This window comes from Aspergillus aculeatus, assembly GCF_001890905.1.
Source record: "Aspergillus aculeatus ATCC 16872 unplaced genomic scaffold ASPACscaffold_23, whole genome shotgun sequence".
NCBI lineage: Eukaryota > Fungi > Ascomycota > Eurotiomycetes > Eurotiales > Aspergillaceae > Aspergillus > Aspergillus aculeatus.
Genome location: NW_017962998.1, coordinates 392275 through 411424, shown reverse-complemented (window position 1 = coordinate 411424; position 19150 = coordinate 392275). Strand labels below are relative to the sequence as shown.

The 19150-nt window shown below is 55.6% G+C and overlaps 6 protein-coding genes and 1 non-coding gene across 7 annotated transcripts; 4 read left to right on the top strand and 3 right to left on the bottom strand.

Annotated features, from left to right (window-relative positions):
* Nucleotides 1-979: 979 nt before the first annotated feature.
* ASPACDRAFT_55553 (transcription factor domain-containing protein) lies at nucleotides 980-2608 on the top strand (the record flags this gene model as incomplete). Its single annotated transcript, XM_020203012.1, has 5 exons — nucleotides 980-1205; nucleotides 1267-1550; nucleotides 1599-2078; nucleotides 2125-2342; nucleotides 2395-2608. The coding sequence occupies 5 exons, from the start codon at nucleotides 980-982 to the stop codon at nucleotides 2606-2608; spliced, it is 1422 nt and encodes a 473-aa protein (XP_020051311.1).
* A 34-nt stretch (nucleotides 2609-2642) lies between these two features.
* Nucleotides 2643-4443, bottom strand: ASPACDRAFT_1883830 (uncharacterized protein; the record flags this gene model as incomplete). The annotated part of the gene is made up of 2 exons (XM_020198351.1): nucleotides 4351-4443; nucleotides 2643-4153 (listed from the first exon to the last, which is right to left on the bottom strand). The coding sequence occupies exons 1-2, from the start codon at nucleotides 4412-4414 to the stop codon at nucleotides 2643-2645; spliced, it is 1575 nt and encodes a 524-aa protein (XP_020051310.1). The 5' UTR covers nucleotides 4415-4443.
* Nucleotides 4444-4904: 461 nt separating this feature from the next.
* ASPACDRAFT_t313 lies at nucleotides 4905-4994 on the top strand. The gene has a single exon. It is a non-coding gene; the product is annotated as a tRNA-Asp (tRNA).
* A 1199-nt stretch (nucleotides 4995-6193) lies between these two features.
* Nucleotides 6194-9087, bottom strand: ASPACDRAFT_127866 (uncharacterized protein). The gene is made up of 3 exons (XM_020197079.1): nucleotides 8366-9087; nucleotides 8059-8305; nucleotides 6194-7999 (listed from the first exon to the last, which is right to left on the bottom strand). Exons 1-3 carry the CDS (start codon nucleotides 8775-8777, stop codon nucleotides 6427-6429), a joined length of 2232 nt encoding a protein of 743 aa, XP_020051309.1. The 5' UTR covers nucleotides 8778-9087; the 3' UTR covers nucleotides 6194-6426.
* A 2960-nt stretch (nucleotides 9088-12047) lies between these two features.
* Nucleotides 12048-13382, top strand: ASPACDRAFT_48414 (uncharacterized protein; the record flags this gene model as incomplete). The annotated part of the gene is made up of 1 exon (XM_020202127.1): nucleotides 12048-13382. One exon carries the CDS (start codon nucleotides 12048-12050, stop codon nucleotides 13380-13382), a length of 1335 nt encoding a protein of 444 aa, XP_020051308.1.
* A 192-nt stretch (nucleotides 13383-13574) lies between these two features.
* On the bottom strand, nucleotides 13575-14760 carry ASPACDRAFT_37241 (NAD(P)-dependent alcohol dehydrogenase; the record flags this gene model as incomplete). Its single annotated transcript, XM_020200280.1, has 3 exons — nucleotides 13575-14523; nucleotides 14603-14610; nucleotides 14671-14760. Coding segments are annotated over 3 exons (1047 nt in total), but the record flags the coding sequence as incomplete, so codon positions are not given.
* Nucleotides 14761-17855: 3095 nt separating this feature from the next.
* On the top strand, nucleotides 17856-18781 carry ASPACDRAFT_1883827 (uncharacterized protein; the record flags this gene model as incomplete). Its single annotated transcript, XM_020198350.1, has 3 exons — nucleotides 17856-18480; nucleotides 18549-18637; nucleotides 18698-18781. 3 exons carry the CDS (start codon nucleotides 17856-17858, stop codon nucleotides 18779-18781), a joined length of 798 nt encoding a protein of 265 aa, XP_020051306.1.
* Between the last annotated feature and the right edge of the window lie 369 nt (nucleotides 18782-19150).

Below are 19150 nucleotides of genomic sequence, written 5' to 3'. Positions count from 1 at the left end.
AATACTCCGTAGGTACAGTAGGTACGTACGCATTGGACTACCGAGTACGAGTGTTTATGTTCTAGCCCAGGGGAGGAACCCAGCCAGGCTAATCAGAGTTTGGGCCAAGGGGGAGGGGGGGGAGGGTGGAGTCATTATCCGTGCAGGCAAAAGGCAATAGTCTAACCATGGATGTAGGGCAGGGATGGAATGGGGCATTGGAAATAAACCTGCCAGGTGTCGATCTGCATTTGGTGCTACGGACTTTCGGACTTTCGCACTCCCCGAAAGGCGGTCAGCTCCGGTTTTTGATTCTGAGTTTCATTCTTTCAGCCGTACGGGGATTTCGGACTCTTGCAACTCCCCGGATTATTGCTTGCTGCCTTCAGCTGCTCTTCCTGCTTGTCCGTCCGTTCCCCACTAAACAAACCACCACATCATGACACAACCCCTATCAGTAGGTTCATCAGGCGTCCTGCGGATCTATCCATCCGAAAGAATGTGATCTGCTAACCATGGTGTAGTGTACTCGTTGCCAGTCCAAAAAGGTTTGCTGCCTGCCCCTCTTCATTCCCAGATGACGACATGCAAACATGCTCACTGCACTTTGTTTTGTACTCGGTAGATTCGCTGCAACCGCGCCGACCCGCGATGTGACAAATGCGCCGCTGCAGGAGCTCAATGCGCTTATCTGCCTAGAAAACAACGCACCATCAAGCGAAGGTGGCCCATCCTTACTTCAAGATGATGAAAAAATGCAGGGAAATAAAAACAAAAGCTAATGCGACCGTAAGGTTATAGAGCACTGCACGACAGAGATATCCTGCAGGAAATCCTCCGAAGATTAGAACGCCTCGAAGACCACTGTCGACTGAGCCAGAATGTCATTGAGGAGGCCGAGAGTCACCGTTCTATGTCCGTGGAATCTGAGACAGTTTCATCCTCCGAGTCCTCAGCGACCGACTCGCCTCCCAGTGCTCAGTCGCCCACTGGGCAGGCCATGGTGCAGGGCCTGCTGGCTCGCGTCAAGGACGATCGCATCCGGTCTCGTCTCCGATCCCACGTTTTCTGCGCCATCGATAAGATCGGGTCGCGCTTCTTCGAGAATCCCCGTTGCATGAGGGCGATGGATGCTGCCATCGCGGGAATCGAGCAGCTCGAGACAACGCCGCTGGATACCAATCCACCTGTGATCCCCAAGGAGACCGTGAAGAAATGGATCAATCGTGCGTACACCTCCTCTTGCATGAGAATCGATTGATAAAAACGCTAGCTAAATGCAGGTAGAATACTTCAACAACTACCAATTCGAAGGCTTTCGGATCCCCCTAGAGAAAGATTTCGTGCTCGCCATGCCCGATCTGATCGACAGTCCCCACGTCCAGCTCGACGCGACCTCCCAGATCATCTACTACAATGTTCTCTTCCAGTCGTTCATGCTGGATAGCGAAGAAGTAGAAGGGAGGGGTCGGACGGTTCAGGCACTGTGTAGCATATGTCTGAAGCTGGCCGAGGACTGGCTCGGCCGAATGCAGAATACAGCCGCCGATCTATTTGCGGCCTTCATGATGGTGTGCATACTTTCCTTCGGTTCTACTACTCGCTACTAACCAGAGCAGATGTCCATGACGCTGGAGAGCTGCGAAAGCGATCTCTCATGGAAGATCTTCAAGGCAGCCTGTCCTGTTGCACGCGCCCTTGGCTACTTTTCCGTGGACGAGGATCGCCATCATCCCAACCGAAGACCTTCACTGGCAGAAGACTCGCAACATGAAGAGATCGAGCGCAATCGCATGCGATTTGAGTTCTGGCACATTCTCCGCACCGAAAGCCACTTCCGACTCTCGTTTGGCAAGCCCTCGATCATCTCGGGAGGATCCTGGGCTGTCAACTTCCCCGATCCCACCATCACCGGCGTGGATCATGAATCGACTCGGTTCATCCAGATTCACTTCCTAGCATCCATGCGGCTGACCATCGTCACTATGCGATACTTGGATTTCATGGCAACCAACCCCGACCCCCACACGGCCGAGTACAACGACACCATGGATGGGCTGATCGCCGAAGTGCAGAAGATCATGTCAGATTGGAACCCGGTAAGTGCTTCTGGAGGGAATGGTTGCACATGTCTGACCCGAGCAGGAGGAGCTACTGAGCTCAACCACCAACCGCATTGACACATGGTTCTGCGTGGATATCCTCTTCAGCAGCTACAAGATGCTTATCGTGTTTTACCAATCGAAGCCGTCTCATCGCGATAGTCATCGGCTGCCGTATCACACGGTGGACATTGCTCGAAAGAGTTTATTGATGTCGCGGTCGCTCATGGAGGCGACGCCGCGCCCGTACTGGGGCATCAGGTAGGTTGCTCTTATTGTTGGGATTGACCGGATTGACCACTAACTATCACAGTCTCATCCTGCTCCACCAGTCCATTCCGCTCTTCGTTCTTTGCTACGACATTCTCGGATGCTACGAGCGCGATGACATCGCAGCAGATGTCGACTTGATAACGTGGTTCGACGACTACGTCGAAGTCGCATCCAAGGACCGCGCGGAGCTCAAAGCCATAAGCCTAGTGGTGAGGGAGATGACACGAGCCTGCCAGGAGATCGTGGGGCATTAGCATTGCTACCGATTGATACCAACACACGACCATACTACTGACCCAGAACCACCCCCAACACATCCTTCAAATTCCCATCTACACAAGTCGCCAGTTCCATCGCCTCCAGCTCCGCCGGTACGACCGCCGCATCGCCCAATCCTATTCTAACCAACTTAACCCTTCCTTCGCCACTTTCCACCAACTCCTCATTCTCCCACCTCAACACGCCGGGGGTCGACATCCCGACCCCTAACTCCAGAATCACTACCTGTCTGTCCGAGGCCCGCAGGAAATCCTCCTTGAAATCCTGCCATCGCTTCTCTCCCTCTTCAAAGGGCGTCTCATTGAACCAGTTTCCAGCCCTTACACAAATCCCCATCTTCCCACCGCAGAACCGACACACCGGGATGAACCTCTCATCTGTCACCCTCTGCGTTACCGCATCCAGCCCTCCATGCGCGAGCACCTCCTCCAGCCACGGCGCTGACTCCACCACCGCGTCCTTGCGGCAATTGCCCAAACACTGCAAATAGCGATAAGCGCCTTGCGGTGTCGATAAGACATTCTCACCTAGCCCATGCGCGATGAACAAGCCATCTGCATTCGACGTCCGAACATGCAGCCTCCTCGCATCCATCCCAAGTTTCCGCCGCATCCACTCCAAGAGAGCAGTATACATCGCCGACCGCGGCCACGTGCGCACCATCTGCAGATGCGTGTAATAGAAACCCCACCGCACCACCTCAGACCCCCAATCCCCCGTCTCCATCCCAAAGGTATCGTACAACTTAGTCAACCCCAACTCCCGGAAGGCCGGGAAATGCTTGGCGAAGAGAGTGGTGGAGGTGTAATCCAGCCCCGTGGCGGCCGACAGTCCCGCGCCACAGCTGAGAAGGATGGTGTCTGCTTCTTGGAGCCAGACGCGAGCTTGCTGCATTGATGAACCTATCAGCTGCGGGGGGTTTAGTAGGGCACCACTGGGCAAAAGAGAGAGAACTCGCTCGTAAGCGACCGTCTCCTTGTCCGTGAAGGTATTGAAAATCACCCCCGTGATGCTCGTCTCGGGGTGCTCGCGCAGCCAAGTAACCACAGTCTCCACGGCCAACGGCGCCGCCTCGGCCACGGGATAGCCAAACAAGCCCGTCGAGATCCCGCAGAGGGCGATGACCTTGTCGTGTTCGGGTGAGGGCAAGGTCTCGGCTTGCTCAAGCACAGCACGATAGCATCGCGCGAGCTGCGCATTCTGGATTTTAGAAGGGCAGGGCTGGTGGGGATCCAGCTGCGGCCCGACAGTGTGGATGATCCACGGCGCAGGCAGACAGTAGCCGGGTGTGGTGACTGCGTCGCCGACGGGGAGCGTGCGGTGGCCTTCGTCCATGAGGCGGAAGCACTCCTCTCGGAGGCCTGGGCCGGCCCGCGCGTGGATCACATTGTCGATGCAGCAGTGTGCGGGCTGGAAGCAGCCCAGCAGGGCGGTATTGGCGGCGTTGGTGATGGCGGTGAGGTTGGTGAGGGTGGTGATGTCGCCTTGCCAGAGGTAGAGTTTTGTTGTTGTTGGTGGTGCTGTTTCTAGATTCAATGATCTAGTTGCGTCTGTATCTATCTCTGGTCGTGTAGTCGTGACTGGGGGAGGTGTAGATACAGTTACTTCGGGTAGGGTGCGAGCATCAACAAGAGCCCTATGCTCCCTTTCCCACAGCAGAATCGACTCGATCTCACGCAGAAGATCAGGATCCAGAGCCTGTCGCGGATGTCCACACAAAGAAGCTGCTTCATCAACCGGATCTGCGCCCAGGTCTCCATCGTATGAATATGGTCCTCCATTGCAGCATGGCTGTGGTTGTGGTCATGGGCACAAGTATGCGACGGAGCCTGGAAATACCGCGACTCGCGGAGAAGGGCGCGGAGCACTTTGGGGAGGGTGTCGGCGGCCATATTCCTCATCACTATCAGATACACACAAACAAAACACGAATATACCGTACAACTTAAAAAAAAGAAAATCAAGAGAGCAAGAGAGACTAACGATATAAATCCCCCTCCTCCGGATCCCCCCATCCAGCCCGAAACACAGTCCACAATCTCCTCCAATTAGAAGCCAGGATGGAGTTTACACTGTTTACACAGTTTGCATTTCTCCCACGAAGGCCAATCACGACTCCAGAATCCGTGACAAATCCGAATGCCAAAATTGTACGATTTGCACGGTTTGCACGCGGCCCTATTCCGCGGTCGCTGCATCAGCATAGAAGCACTTCGTGTATGTAGCTTGATGTGAATCTCATTGTCATAGATGTTTCAGACTAATACCATTTCCTCGATGGTCTAACGGTCATGATTTCCGCTTGTCAATCCTCTACAGGAACAAGCGCGGGAGACCTGGGTTCGACTCCCAGTCGGGGAGATTCTTTTTTTGTTTGCAACCAGTTTCCTATAAGTGGCACGCTTAGCCCAACAAGCGATTATAAATAACCTGAACTTGTTTTCTTTCTGTGTACAACGTATTTCTAGCCTGTTTAATTATGGGAAAAGGCTGAGAAAATATTGGTTCATATATTTAAGCTTGTTTTACCTCTCCGTGGTAAGCGTTCATGTGTCCCATGCCATTGCGGTGTCGACTAAAGTCTTCCCGAGCCGTGCCACTTCATGTCAGAATTACTGCAAGAGCAGCGCGTGAGCAGTTTTTTCCTTTTTTTTCCTTTTTTTGAAAGCATCAAACCTTGATTGAAAGCTAAAGCTTTCAGCCCTGACCGAGCTTCGAGATTTCTGGTAATAGACAGGCGCTTACGCAGTCTTTCAATATTCTTTGGTAGTGCAAAGTATATATAATGTCTCATGGATCGACTATGACCTTTCTCTCCCTCCCCCTTGGGGCGTTAGCCCGTGAGCGCATGTTCTCAATAACCTAGTTCCTCTTACTCCAAATGACTTGGTTAAGCTATATACTGTGGACTAACTGGCATATTCTCGATTTTGGTGGGAAGGACCTCTACCTGACGGACAGGTAGCATGCAAAGAAGTTCCTTGGCATATGCGGCTGCGGTCGCCGCGGCGTAGCTTTGCTACTTCTTGTTCTTATGCGAATCAGCGTAGCCACAGATCCCTCGGATAGTGAGACAGGGAAAGCTATCCATCGAGCCTTCAGCTTCCATCGAAGCAGATGATCCCCAGAGACCGCGCGAGCTTGTCCCGAGCCATGGCGTCTTTCATCACACGGTTCCCCGACGCGATGAGCCCGCAATGAACCTGGGGGGCATCAGAAGACCTAGAGATACATTTTAGGGCGCGGGTGTGGTCACACTTCGAGCAATCCGCCGTCGTCACTTGATGTACGTAGTCTGCTTGGAACAGGATATCGTCTTCCTCTGGGCGCGTGAACAGCGCACAGGGCAGAGCCCCGACAAAGACATCAAGTCGGATGAGAAGTCTGGCATCCACTGGGACCTGAGACGGAGGCCAAGTGTAAGCAATTCAAGGCGATTGCGCCGTCCCTAGGAACAGAAGGCTACCGCAGGCGTCAGTGAGCGAGAGCATACTAACGACACCGCCACTACCACACTCAAACGTACGAACCTCCACGACTACGACCTCAACCTCGAATCAGGCGAATTCAGATAAACCAAATTTTGAGGTATATACATTTCCACAATCACAATCATCACTCGTATCGCATTCTATAATACAACCAAACAAACATCATAAGTCATAGGTCATGTCTGTGTAAAGAGAGAGTCGAACAAAGGAAATTTGGTAACAAAAAAGCCAGCAACAAAGGGTCATTAGGGCATCATAAAATCATTGGGTATCAGTTCCAGTTTTCTATTCCGGTCCGATTCTCACAAAGAAGTCGGAATGGGCAGCTCGCTCAGAGACTTGACCAGGCCCCGGAGGGCGGGGTTCAGCTCCTCCGCGGCGGCCTCGAGCTCAGTCACGGTCTTGTTCACCTCGCGGCCGAGCTGGCGGATCAGATCGTAAGTGGCCTGCAGGGCGCCGGTGCGGTGCAGCAGGTCCAGGATCTGCGCCTTGCTCTCGGGCGACAGCGGGGCCTCGGCGGCCTTCTGGCGGTAGATGCCCAGGATGACCGTCTTGGCGGCCGGGTCCATGTTGCAGCAGCGCACGATCGGGTAGACGATCTTGCCGTGGTCCAGGTCCTCGGCGCGGCCGAGCAGCCCCAGATACTCGTGGCGGATCTGGTACCAGCGGCCCAGCAGCTTGGCTAGGGGCTCAAAGTCCAGGGACGAGCCCTCCATGCTGGCGGCCTGCATGAGGCGCACGAGCAGGCGGAAGGTGGAGCCGGACCGCTGGTCCACCATGGTCAGGTACTCCTGCTCGGACGGGGCCTGGTAGGTGGTGCGCCAGTCCAGCTCCCACGACTGGCCGATGAAGCGGGCCTCGAGCTCCTCCAGCAGCCCGTCCAGCATGCCGGGGCACTTGAGGCTGTTGACGATCTTGGCCACCCGCACGAAGGTGTAGGCGGCGCTGTTCATGCATTGCGCCCGGCCGAACACCTGGTGGGCCGGGGTGCGCTGGCTGCGATGGGTCGCGTGGTCCTGGATGTCGGCCAGCATGTGGGTCGAGTCCTGCAGCTCGTTGATGATCTGCTTGATGTAGGTCAGCGGGCGGTTGGGGACCTGCAGCCAAACGTTGAGGGCGCCCAGCAGCTCGCTCTGCAGGTCGGTGATGGCGATCGACCGCATGTAGCCGGCCGGAGCCAGGAGGGGCAGCGTGTTGAGCTGCACGACCGGCGCAGCGGGCTCTTCCACCAGAGGGGTCCAGACCGCCACGTCCTGGGGTTCCTCCTCCTCCTCCTCAGGCTGAGCCGCCTCCTCCACATGCTCTGCCTCCTGCTCCCGCTCTTCGGCCTCGGCCTCCTCTTCCTCCTCTTCCTCTTCGTCATCTTCGTCGTCCTCCTCGTCCTCGTCGTCTTCAGCAGTGGCGTCTCCCTCGGAGGAGTTGTCCTCTGCGACGGAAGCGTGCTCACTCTCCTCCTCTTCGCTCTCCTCGATCGTGTCAGGGACAGCGTAGCGGGGGGTGTTCTTGGACCAGTAGTGGATACCAGCCAGGGACGAGCCCAGGACCTCCATCCACTTGCGGAGCTTGGGGGCAAGATCCGGGTTGGCCTGGTAGAGCGCCTCGCGGCGCTTGACGAACTCCTGCTCGTTCTGGACGATGAGCTCCTTGGTCTTGGCGACCGCGTCCTCCTCCGACATGTTCTGGTGTTGCATGAGGAACAGGATGACGTTGGCCACGGGACGCCTCTTGGTCTCGCGCTTCTCCTTGGGCCAGCTGTAGTAGTCGTTGGTGAAGAACATGGTGCGCTCGGCGGCGTCGAGCGCATCTCTCACGATGGCCTGGTCTTCCTTGCCCAGGCGGGTGCCATGGGCGAAGCCCATCAGGGTCCAGTACACACTATCACCCTGATTAGGATTTGTCAATGTCAACGGAGAAGTCAGTCAGCGGCCACTTACTCGATACCGGCGTTGAGACGTCTGCGAGCCACATAGTCGTCGAGGTTGGCGCAGTTGTCGGCCGTGGGGACCTCGGGTGTGACCAGCCAGTTGCTCCGGTAGCTGTCAATGATATCGTTGCCATCAATCTCCTTCTCCGTGATTTCAGCCACCGCCTTCTCCAGCAGCTTCTTCCGGGCTTCGGCGCGGGGCGACTCCACGTGCTCATCTGGCTTGTCTGTCGTACGTCCGTTGGATTTTCCCTGGGCTGTGAGGTGCAGGTTAGCTACGGTCGGTCATGCATGCGCGTGCAGGACGGGGGACGTACCATCATGCAGGCTGCCGAGCTCGGTCAGGTAGGCGACGAGCTCGAGACGCTCGGGCAAGCATTCGGGGTAGAGGAAGCTGGCGTAGTTGCCGACGGGGCAGGACAGGTAGCTGGTGGGCTCCTTGCCCTCTTCGGCGGCGAGGGTGGCCGTCAAGTCCTGGACGAAGCGATCGCTGCCGCGTTGGGCGACATGGTCGTACTTGTGGATGCGGGGGACGAGGGTGGTGAAGCAGCCCTGCAGCTGCTCCTCACTGACGGAGAGGGGCTGGGAGTGGGCCCAGATCTCGATGGGATCGTGGACGGTCTGGGTCGGGGAGCTCGGCTCGGACTGCGCAGCGGAGAGGATCTGCACGGCGCTGCTCTTGCTTCTTCTCCGCTTGTGGGATAGGATGTGCGAGTATGACTTGAACATTGGTGTGATGTGGGATGCGAGGGCACAAGCCGAACCAGCAACAAAGGATTAGAAGTGATGAGAGTGAGGAACGACCTGTATACCGACCAGGTCTTGGGTTGCAGTAAATAGCGAATCCACGAAGGAAAGGCAAGATGATGAGGGAAAGAAGAAAGAAGCTCAGATGGAGCACAGGCAGTAATATATAGGCTCGGAGCTCCTCAGTGCTTGGACCAAGTCCCCTCTTTCCAAGGAAGCAAAAAAGAGCTAACAGAGAGAGGCACTGGGCAAAGTCAGCCCATGGCAGAAAAAAAATTTTTTTCTGTTGTTCAATGGAATTCTCATAGCGATAAGGCCAGCATGGACCTCAAGCTGGTCCGACAAGAGGCGAAGGAGAGCATTTGGTGCATTTGGTGCATTGGAGCTTGAGAGGAGGCGAGAAGCTAATGGTGAGGGAATGCACTGATTGGTGGTGGAGGTGCGGCTACGGGCGTTGGATTGGTGTTCTTTGGGCTTAGTTGTTTCTTAGTTTCCCGCCGGCTGGTCTTCACCGCTAAGTCTGCTTTGCACTTTCTATCAGTTTGGTTACTATCAATTTCTCTTGCGCCCCGGCCGAGGTTGCTAACCTGCCCACTTCATTGGGCCACCTCAACGCCCAGCCCAGCGATGACGATATCGATGGAGATCGCTTTCATCTGTCTCTGGCAATGGTGTCGGGGGGTTTCCCTGGGTCGGGGTTGGTCGGTGATTACCGATCTGAATTCGAAAGAGGGAGGGGAGGAAGTGGGGTGGTGGTGGTGTAGTGTAGTGCACATGTACTAGGTAGAGTGGACGCGTCGGAGAGTAGCGTATTTTGTGTAGTGTATGTAGTGCAGTGTAGTGTAAAGCATGAAGCCGATATGGTTTTGGCTGGTGACGTGGATACCTGCGATCAACATGACAGCCACTGCAGCAGAACCCGAGGAGGGGAAAGGGTCCTGCGGGTGTGGAAGTGGTCTGTACTGGAGATCATCGTCCAAGTGAGTTTTTCTCATTCAGAGAAAAAAAAACATTCTAAGCATGACAAGAAGAAATGATGCGAGGGAGTGGGGACCGAAGTGGGAGGAAGTGGAGGCAGTGGAAGCACGAGTGAACAAGTGAAGTTGAAGTGGAGCGAAGGAAGAGCCGGAGAAGAAAACATTGGCTGGTCACGTGGCCCCACCCGCCCAAACAGGCAGTCTGTCAACAATCCTGCTACTACCAACCCCCGATTTATCTGCGCGCCCTTGCTTTTACTCTCTTGGTATCGTATCCAAGGCGACAGGCAGTGAGTGGTGCTTGCATCTCAGGCTCTCAGCCCTCGTTCACGCCCATGCGCCTGGAGGAGAGAAAATTTTCATGGTGGGGCATTCCGGCAGATCATCGATACCCCTCCCTACTCCGGAGGAAAAATAAAAAAAAATGGAAGAGTGAGGCTGGTAGATGTGAACCATGACGAGGATGGTAGCCCCTCCTCCACCAGTTTGCATACTCTGCGGGATTGAGCTTACGTTGAGCCTACTGCGCTTTACTGACTACGGCGGAAGGACTCTCCCCAGGTAACCAGACAGATAACCTGGTTATCTAGGGACAGTGTATCTGGTGTGATCACTGACCAGTGACCACCGGAGAACGACGGCGCGTCGACCGGAAATAGAACGGCCCCGTTCTGCAATAAGCTGATCGCCGCACGATCGCCCGCCTGCATCATTGACCACAGCTCGGTTGACCCCTCCGGCCGTTTCGAATGTTTCTGATGCCACTATCCCCCTTTTGACCGCTCGCTTATCGCTGGCAACACAAACTTTCCCTATACTTTGGGGCGGGAGAATGTGTTTGTCTACAAACCACCCCTTCATAAGTAAATTTGCCACCACCAAGATACCCTGGGAGAAGCGAGAAAAACTCAAAGCGTGAACACGTCGTCTCGAGGCGTCGATCGAGGTTACGCGATCGATAGCAAGGTCGCTTTTTGTGCGAACACTGCAGGAAGACTAGAGTTTGAGCTTGTGTGCTCAGCGCTCATGGCGATTGGCCGCGAGGGGAGTCAGGTGCAGGCATCGGGATGCGAAGAGTATGCTTGCAACCCACCTGGCAGGGAAGGAAGAAAATCTAAAACCTTGACCTGTTAGCGTCCGAGGCGATTCGCACTGATGAGGCTTGGCTGGAGGAGCGATACTTGACTTGATGGATGTTGATGGATGGTTGATAGTGGTGGAGAGTCAGTCAGTCAGTTAGGGCTGGCTGTGATGGGGCTGACAAAGCATGGCCCCAGGCAACAATCAGAGAAGCGGTCAAGGAATGCCTCGTATGCTGCATCCACTATCTTCTTCTCGGAGAAATCCACACTTGGCCTTGTTGTCCTTGGTGTCAGAGAAAGCGGACCTTGGAGATAGACTGGTCGCTTGGCCAATTCGGTTGATGTCGGATCTATTGCCAGATGCTTCTCTCAGGTTCGTCTCTGCTCTGTTCTCTGAGTCATTCTCACCTCAATCAACCAACAATGACTGGACAATACCGCTTTACACTATGGCGGCGCTTTCATGGGTGTCAGGACTGAAGAGAATCTGGGCCAAAGGAATTCCTGCTCCCGTGCATCTAAGAAACATGAATCAAGACTACAACATGAATGACTAGGCGATACTGCTTCACAACAATGGCTGTGATTTGACGACTTTCAACACTGGGGAGCATAAGGTCTGTGAGCTCTTCTTCTCCCAAGCATCCGAGAATCATAATTCAATATTGGTGCCAGAGCAAGAATGACTAGCCGATAGTGCTTACAGCTATGACTATGCTTTCACGATTGTCGATACTGGGGAGTGTAGAAGCCATGAACTCTCCTTTCATGCCCCCAAGAACCAAGAGCTTGGCTCACAAAGAAAGCGCACGAATAACATGGAAGCAATTATAGTGAACACTTCCATAACAGCGTCTTTGTTCGACTCACCCGTCAAGAAATTACTGGCACGCCCTGATAATGCCTTTCTCCTTCGCCTTGAGGGAATTCACCACCAAGAGCTTCTTTATGGAAACGGGGTCCAGCATCGAATCCCTTTCACCGCACACTTTGAAGGAGATTATAACTACATCTCCCATGGAACCGCTTCCATACGACAGCGTCCCTGATATAAAACACCATGCAGTCTCTTGCTCACACCATCCCCCCCATCCCCCCCATCCCTCCCATCGCCACAACCCCCGATCCCCACAGATCAGTCCCAACATTTACCCCTCTTCCACGTGAAAACCGCATAGTAACCAACCAGCAAAATGTCCGGCTTGGAGAAAACCTGGGAAGTCACGCCCGACCTGACCGAGGAGCAGACGACCTTACTCCTCGCGATGCTCGACTCGCTGGCCGTGGACACGCCGCCACCTTCGGAAACCGATATCTCAGAAGACAAGCCCGACCTTGCGGCGGACCAGATGGACTGGTTAAGCAGCATGTTCGAGTCGCTGGAAGCGGACACGCTCGACGCGGAGGCGTTGGACCCGATCGCGCAGAACCTAACCCCAGCGGGGCGCCGCATTCTGCTCGACCCGGCCAACATCAACCCGACCCCGCCGGTCTACGACATGGCGACCGCGCTGCACACGCTGCGGACGGACATGAGAACAACAAGCGTCGCAGGGCTGCAGGTGCTGGCGGCGCGACACGGCAGGCACACGCACTTCGCGCGACGGCTGCGGCTCGAGGGCACGCGCACAGGGCCCAACACCCCCTTCCAGCGCAGACCCGACCACACCATCCAGGTGCCCATGGGCATCCCCGAGGTGCGGTGCCTGCACGATCTGCTCCGGGACTACTTCCCACTGATCTCGGAGTTTGAGCTGGCGCTGGGCCCCGCGGGCGTCCCCTTCACCGACATCATCAACCCCGGGGACGTGCCCAAGTGCCTGTTCCGGATGCTCAACAGCCTGCAGCGGCGGATCACGCACCTGTCCCTTGTCTCGGAGGCGGATGACTGGAACATCGAGACGCCGGGTAAGTTCTACGTGCCGCGCCTGCAGGACTGCGTGCTGGAGGACCTCGAAGAGCTGCGGGTGCAGTGGCCGTACTTCGTCGACGACAGGATGGCGTGTCCGCCGCGCGCGGCGCCGCACCCGTGGCTGAAGTTTTACAAGCGCATCTTCAAGAGTCCGCTCCGCACGCTCGTCCTCGAGGGTAGGGGGCAGCACTGCGTATTCCCCCCCGTGGGGCCGACCTTCAACGCCATCCCCGTGGGCGGCTGCAACCTGCGCAACCTGATGCTGACCAACCTCGTGCTGACAGACTACGACATGTGCATCCTGATCCCGAAGCTCCCGAAGCTCGAGTCCATCACGCTCGACAAGATCCAGTTCGAGGGAGACTGGCCGCAGGTGCTAAGGATGCTCGCGGACCTGTGTCTGTGTCTGGAAAAATTCAAATTCCAGGAGGTGATGTGGGCGCTCGACCGCCACCACCGCCACAACGGCAAAAACGACTACAACCCGGCCCGCATGGACAACGTTGTCAGCATCACTCTGAGTGGTTCTTCAGAGGAGGTTGATATTCATCGGGGCCTGCGCCAGCTGGCTTCCTTCGGTGAGACGCTGCGTTGCCGCGCCGATTCTACCTTGTGAGCACTGTAGCACTGACTGATTTCTCCCCGCTAACTGGCCATCAGACTGGTGGTGGGTAGCTGGTGGGCTATCACAATAAAAAAAATAAAAAAAATTAGAATCATCAGATTGAACGACTATCAAACTATTTTCTATTACCGACATCATCGCAAACTCCAACTGCCAAAATATATGCATAAGTCAGGACAAACGCTAGTACCCCACACCACTAATCACGACCTTAAACACATCCTGCCTGCCCTGTCGCACGAGCTCAAACGCCTCCTCTGCCTGCTCGAACTTGAACCGGTTGGTCACCAACTTCTTCACGTCAATCTTCCCAGTTGAGATCAGCTCGATGGCCGCGGGATAACACCCCGGCAGATAGCGAATGGACCCCTTGACCACCAACCCGCGCACACAGACCGTGGTGATGGGGAACAGGACATTCTCCTTCCCCATGCCGGCCTGCACATAGGTACCGCCGGGCCGCGCAGCCAGCACGCCCAGCTGCACACACGCCTCGGCCCCGGAACACTTGAGCACGACGTCGGCGCCGTCGCCAAGCCCGCACTGCTCCTTGACCAGCGCCGCCACCCGTTCCGCATGCACCAGCGGCTCGACGCCTTCCTCGCGGAACGGGGCCAGGAAGGTCTCATCGGCGCCATACGTCTTAGCGACCTCCAGCCGGCTCGCCACGACGTCCACGCCGATGACCTTACTCGCACCGTACGCCTTGGCCACCGCCTGGCACAGCACGCCGATGGGCCCGCAGCCCAGCACCAGCACCGTCTGATGCGGCCGCAGGTCCGCCGTCTTGGCCACCGCCACCGCGACGGAGACCGGCTCCACCATCGCCGCCTGCTCCAGATCCATGTGCTCCGGCACCTTGTAGCAGAAGTCCGCCGCCGTCACGTAGTACTTGGCCAGCGTGCCGTCGTATGGCGGCGTCGCGGCGAAGATCATTCCGGGACAGAGGTGGTAGCTGCCGCGCCGGCAGTAGTCACAGCGTCGGCAGGGGAGGCCCGGCTCGACGGCTACGCGGTCGCCGGACTTGAGGTGTGTGACTGCGTCGCCGACGGAGGCGATCACGCCCGAGGATTCGTGGCCCAGTACCATCGGCCCGGTCACGACGTAGTCGCCGATGCGGCCGCGTTGCCAGCTGGAGGGTGTTAGTTCGTGCCGTAGGCTAGAAGGGTATTGTTGTGCTGGGAGGGGAAGAGGAGGGGACGTAGACGCACTAGTGAACCTGTAGAGTCGGGATATTTAGCACAGTAGGGAGAGAAGGCGTAGGGGAACGGGGACATACATCGCTGCCACAGATACCCGTCTGGGCGACGTGTACCAGCACATCGTGCGGGTCTTTAAGCTCAGGAACCGGACGGTCCTCGATGGTCACCTTCTGATGTCTTGGAGGACCAAGGATGGGTTCTGTTGATTGTCAGGGGTTGAACGTTCAACGGTAAGCTGCGTGAGGGTGACGCCCACCTGCATTGTGCTGAGTGTAATTGATTGATGTTGAGCTCGATTGATGGTGGTCTGTTGTACTGCTCAAGCAAGCTCTATACTTGCCTTTATATATCAATGACGTCTCTGTGTGCTGGACTTGTGCGGGGCAGTGTTGAAGCATGAGATGCAGATGTGGGGTAGTAGATGCGGACAAAGGGCTAGATTTCCGAAAGTGGTAAATCCCGCGACCCCGCTTCAGCAGAAGGCAAATTTGCTCTTTCGGGAATACCTGTGATGGCCGATTCTCGGTCTGGATCATCGCTACCCTGGTTACCAGACCAGCCGAACTGGATTGCGAGGCGGATTTCTCGAAGTGGGGGTAGACATAAAAACGGGGACAATGGCTCTCCGACTTTATGAGCCTCAACAGGTTAAGTAGGATCTCCCAGGCATCGTCCCGCCATGTAGAGCGGATGGATTAGATACTTTCGCACGACATCGCTCGGCATACCACGGGATATGGGAATGATCTCCATGGCGTGGCGACGTAGGCCTTGCTGCAGTCCAGTGTAAGACTGCAGAAGATCGGCGTGATTCCGCGACTGTCGGAGGAATATCTCCTGTGGCTGATGGATCAGCAGCACGATCCGAGCCATGTGGTAAGAAGCCATGGATATCGCGCACATGTCACTGGCAAACCAGGATTCCGCCGCATACTCCTGCTCACTTTCGTTGGCTTCCGGAGTTGACGGCCACGCCACGGGCGACAAGAATACCACGGGAAGAGACGAATGCCACTGATCCAGCAGTTCGCTTACTCGAACCCACTGGGTAGAGTTTATCATCTCCACAGTAATCACTTGGGATAACAGCCATATGAGACTTTTCAGAAACATGCCCTCGGTGACTTGTTCTCCTTCCACGTGAAACGATAAGTGACCCGCATCGTCCAGTGGTAAACCCATTCTGCGCCATAGTCCATGGTCTCGGAAGTCGACTCGAGGGGGCTTGTCGCATACAACTTCAAAGCCGGATGTCAGCTGTAAATCCCATTGGCTGTATCAGACAGATACAGGGAACTGAAGCAGCGGTCACGGGTCGGAAGGATAGCCATCGCAAGACTTACAAGCATCGAGGACATCATTGAGCGCGAAGAACCAGAAGATGGTGTCAAGTGCTAGGGCGGGCTCGGGGACCGACAGAGAAGACAGGAAGACGATTGGGTCGATGAGATGTGGGTGAAGGAGTTTGCACACCCCGTTCAGATGACCCGACCAGGCTCGCATACTGGCGCTTAGGTCTTCATACTGAGAGAGAATACAAGAGGCCAGAATCTGAAGTGGTCCGACATCCATGCCATGATTATTTGAGTTCGGATGGCTCGAATCATCTGTTTGATAGAGCGAAGATGGCGATAGCCGATACGTGGCGGCATGGCCGTGGGACACTTGCCGGGCTAGGAGCTGGATTGCTTCTTCGTAGTACTTGGCCCCGTACCAGAGAAAATCTAGGTTTGACTCTGCGAAAACCTTCAACATACGAGTTTGACATCTGGTCCTCTGGATTCGTTCTTCAGGGTCCTTCATGTGACCGAGCTATTTCGCGGCCAGAGCACATGCGGAATAGCGCACCAGCGCGCTCTGTCGAGATATCGCCACTACATATCGGCTGAAGTACGGTCGCAGGTCACAGCATACATCAAGAAACTTCGCAGGGCCTTCGGAGAAGTAGCGTAGTAGAAATGCGATTTCTTGTTGGTCACGGTGCGTGTCACTGGGGTGATCCGATGCAAAAGAGCCAGGCGTGTCCAGCGCATTCGGTGGTTGTGTTGCGGTTGCAGTTGAAAAGGCATCCCCTGCACAGTTCTGCGGACTGGGCCTCTCTTCAAACAGAAGATGGGCCGGTTCTAATTGGGCGGCAGAAGGACCGCCAACCACGGGGGCACTCTGAAAGGGCGAAGTGTCGCGGGGGTCACTTTCAGCCAGTGCTCCAGAGTTGGGATGTGGATCTGTCTCGATACCAATAACTACAGGCGGACGTTCGACGCTAGCACAGCCTTGAGTCAAGATCAGCAATCGATTCAGCATCGGAAGATATGCGAGATATGCGTCTGAGCAAGTTGCACACCTGAAACCCCATCCGTGCCTCGCCTCCGGGGTCGCTTGGGAGGACGGCGGTGGGTCGAGGAGGAGTAGGGTTGAGTGATGAACAGACTATCGACCAGGTGGCAGACCCGGCCGACTCGAACGCAGTGACCGCATTGCGGTTTCTGTTCGTCGCACTTAATTCTCCTTTTCCGGCATTCTGGGCTGAGAAGAGTGAGTCCATGCGCATCAGCAACTGTGGCGAGGGGGGTGAAACTGTGAAGGGGAGCTTGGACATACCATCCCTTGCGTGACCGCGGGGTTGCACGAGAGTGTGCGGTCGGGGCTGACATGTGAGGATAGGGAGAGGAGTGGTATCGCAGGGGGTGCAGTGAGCAGGAAAAACTGCCAATTCTGTGATGCTGGGAGTTGGAATTGCAGTTGAAGATGCCAGCTGAGAGATGATCATGAATGGGGAGTTGTGAAGGTGGACTGAAGAAGAAGTGGAGTGGGTAAACGGAAAGCCGAAGTGGACGAAAGAGGCAGTCATTATCTCTCGCCAGATTTCCCCAATGTGGAAATACCCCGCGTCCCGCCTCTTCTGCCTGATCGGGTAATTTTACGTCCCATCCATCCATCTATCATCATCATCATCCATGATGGACTATCTCCACCTCCACCTTCACTGATTTACTCATCTGTTCAGTCCCAAAGTTTCAAGCTCAGAGATTCACCACAGTACGCACATGTAGCTATGACAATCCTCCACCCATGAGTGCAGAGGAACATTAGAGTTCGGTGATGGAGCATAAATTGGGGTTCAGATTCCCCCTGTCGACCACCTGAAGAAAAGAACCATCATAGCATCCTCGCGTATCACATCTATCACATCTCTCTCATTGACTACTCCTCCTAATTGACTTCTCCAATTGATATCCCCAATTGACTCACAGCCGACATCATGCCTCTCTACCAACCTTCCGATGTGAACCGACATGTCCTGTCCCAGTTCTCCCTTAAAGGCAAAGTGGCCGCCGTGACCGGGGGAGCCCGGGGAATCGGGCTGGAGGTGGTGCGTGGGCTCGCCGAAGCCGGGGTCGACGTGGCCCTGATTTACAGTTCCAACGCCGAGGCCCAGGAGTCGGCTGCCCAAATCGCCGCCGACAACAATGTCCGTGTCCAGGCCTATCAGTCCGACGTCACCACCCGCAGCACCATTGCCGCTACCCTCAACCAGATTGCAGAGGACTTCGGCCACTTGGATGTGGTCGTCGCCAACGCGGGGGTGTGTACCAATCGCCCCAACCTGGAGTACACCGAGGAGGACTGGCATCAGGACAATTCGGTCAACTATGATGGCGTGATGTGGACAGCTCAGGCCGCCGGTCGTATCTTCAAAAAGCAGGGTCGGGGCAACCTGATCGTGACCGCCTCGGTCAGCGCGACCCTGGTCAACATCCCTCAGACACAAGTGGCGTACAATGCCTCTAAGGCGGCAGCCGTGCATCTAGCGAAAAGTTTAGCCGTGGAGTGGGCCGACTTTGCCCGTGTAAACTGCATTTCGCCGGGCTTCATCATGACCAAGAGTATATTCTGCCCCTTCCCCCCGGGTCTTCGCAGGATGATGACTTGTCCGGGCTGACCATCATGCTAGTGCTCACGCAACAACCCCCGGAGCTGTTCGAGAAATGGCTCTCGATGATCCCGGGCCGAAGAATCTGTGAGCCAGCTGAGCTCGAAGCGGTACGCTACCCTACACGGCTAACTTGTTTGATGTGTTTCCATGCTGATTGCACTTCACAGGCGTATGTATCCCTGGCGAGTGATGCTTGCTGCTATATGACGGGAGCCGATATGATCATTGATGGTGGATACACTCTGCCATGAAGTCTCCTCTCCGATGTTTACCGTTGGTCCTTTCATGTAGCGAACATTTAGATTATACAGAGTCCGAGACTATGACGTAGATAGAAACAATTTTGTTGATCTCACTTATTCACTTCTTCAACCCAGTGTACCTCGTACAAACTGGTCCTAATGCCAGTCGAAGGCATTACCTCATAGGCGTCGGATACTGTTATAGCGTCGTGTCTCGCGCTCCTAAATTTCCTCTTCGGGGATCTTGCAACCGGGCAATGAACCGGAATGACCTCATCCAATCATGGAATCGACTCTGCCTCTGGGAAGCCGACCTTCCGACTGGCCTGACGCTCACTGCCGTCCATCCACTTCCCCGGAATGGGTACCCCGCAACAG